This window comes from Aplysia californica, unplaced genomic scaffold (genome assembly GCF_000002075.1).
Source record: "Aplysia californica isolate F4 #8 unplaced genomic scaffold, AplCal3.0 scaffold00834, whole genome shotgun sequence".
Lineage (NCBI taxonomy): Eukaryota > Metazoa > Mollusca > Gastropoda > Aplysiida > Aplysiidae > Aplysia > Aplysia californica.
In genome coordinates this window covers 310,112-311,154 of record NW_004798104.1, presented here as the reverse complement: position 1 = coordinate 311,154, position 1,043 = coordinate 310,112, and the positions used below count along the sequence as shown (strand labels likewise).

General features: G+C 40.4%; 1 protein-coding gene across 1 annotated transcript; it reads left to right on the top strand.

Annotated features, from left to right (window-relative positions):
* Positions 1–235: 235 nt before the first annotated feature.
* On the top strand, positions 236–881 carry LOC106013373 (serine/threonine-protein kinase NLK2; the record flags this gene model as incomplete). Its single annotated transcript, XM_013088910.2, is given in 2 exon segments — positions 236–486; positions 826–881. Coding segments are annotated over 2 exon segments (140 nt in total), but the record flags the coding sequence as incomplete, so codon positions are not given.
* Between the last annotated feature and the right edge of the window lie 162 nt (positions 882–1,043).

Here is a 1,043-nt window from a genome sequence, read left to right as displayed (position 1 = left end):
TCTAGAGGAGTTATTGACCAGTGAACTTTGATCTCTTGATCAATCGATCGATCGATCGATTGATTGATTGATTGATTGATTGATTGATTGATTGATTGGTCGAATTAATGACTCTTTGACTGAATGACTAATTGGTCGGTTCTTTGTGTGGTGATGGAAACAAAAAAGTTTGATTGATTGATTGAATAATTAGATTTTGATTGATTGAATAATAATAATAAAATGACTGATTGATTGGATAATGAAACGATTGATTAATTGAATAATTAAACTTTTATGATTGTTGATTAATTGCTCGATTGATTGATTGCTCGATTAATTGATTGATAATTTTGTGTGTCTGTGTGTGTTCGCAGGGCGGTGACGGACCCCCGAGACGGGAAGCGCGTGGCCCTGAAGAAGATGTCGAACGTGTTCCAGAACGTGGTGTCTGCCCTACGGGTGTACCGGGAGCTCCGCATGCTCTGCCACTTCCACCACGAGAACGTGAGTGTTCTTGTTGCTGTTGCTGTTGTTCTTGTTGTTGTTGCTATTGTTTCTGTTGTTGTTGTTGATGCTGTTGTCCCTGTTTGCTGTTTTTAGTTTTATTGATCAAGTGTTTTTTCCGCCCTCGCAACACCTATTTGTGTTGCGAGAGCCGTAAAAAACACTTGACATATATATTACACAAATAAAAGGAGGATAGGTGTAAAGCCCCTAGACCTTGCTATGGAGCGGCGTCGGCATGTGCTATATCCATCTTATTCTTATTCTTATTCATAAAAGTAAGTAAGTATTACTATCATTATTGTTATTATTTTTTGCCTCCTTGTTTCGTGTTCCCAGGTGCTCTCAGCGCAGGATATACTCCAGCCAGGCCCCATAGACTTCCTACACGAAATGTATCCTTTGAATACACAATGTTCATGCTTGTTTCTCCCACCCCAGTCCTCTCTCTTTCTCTTTCTCTCTCGCTCTCTCTTTCTTTCTCTCTCTGTCTCTTTCTCTCTCTCTTTCTCTCTCTTTCTCTCTCCCTCCCTCTCTCTCTCTCTCTCTCTCTCTCT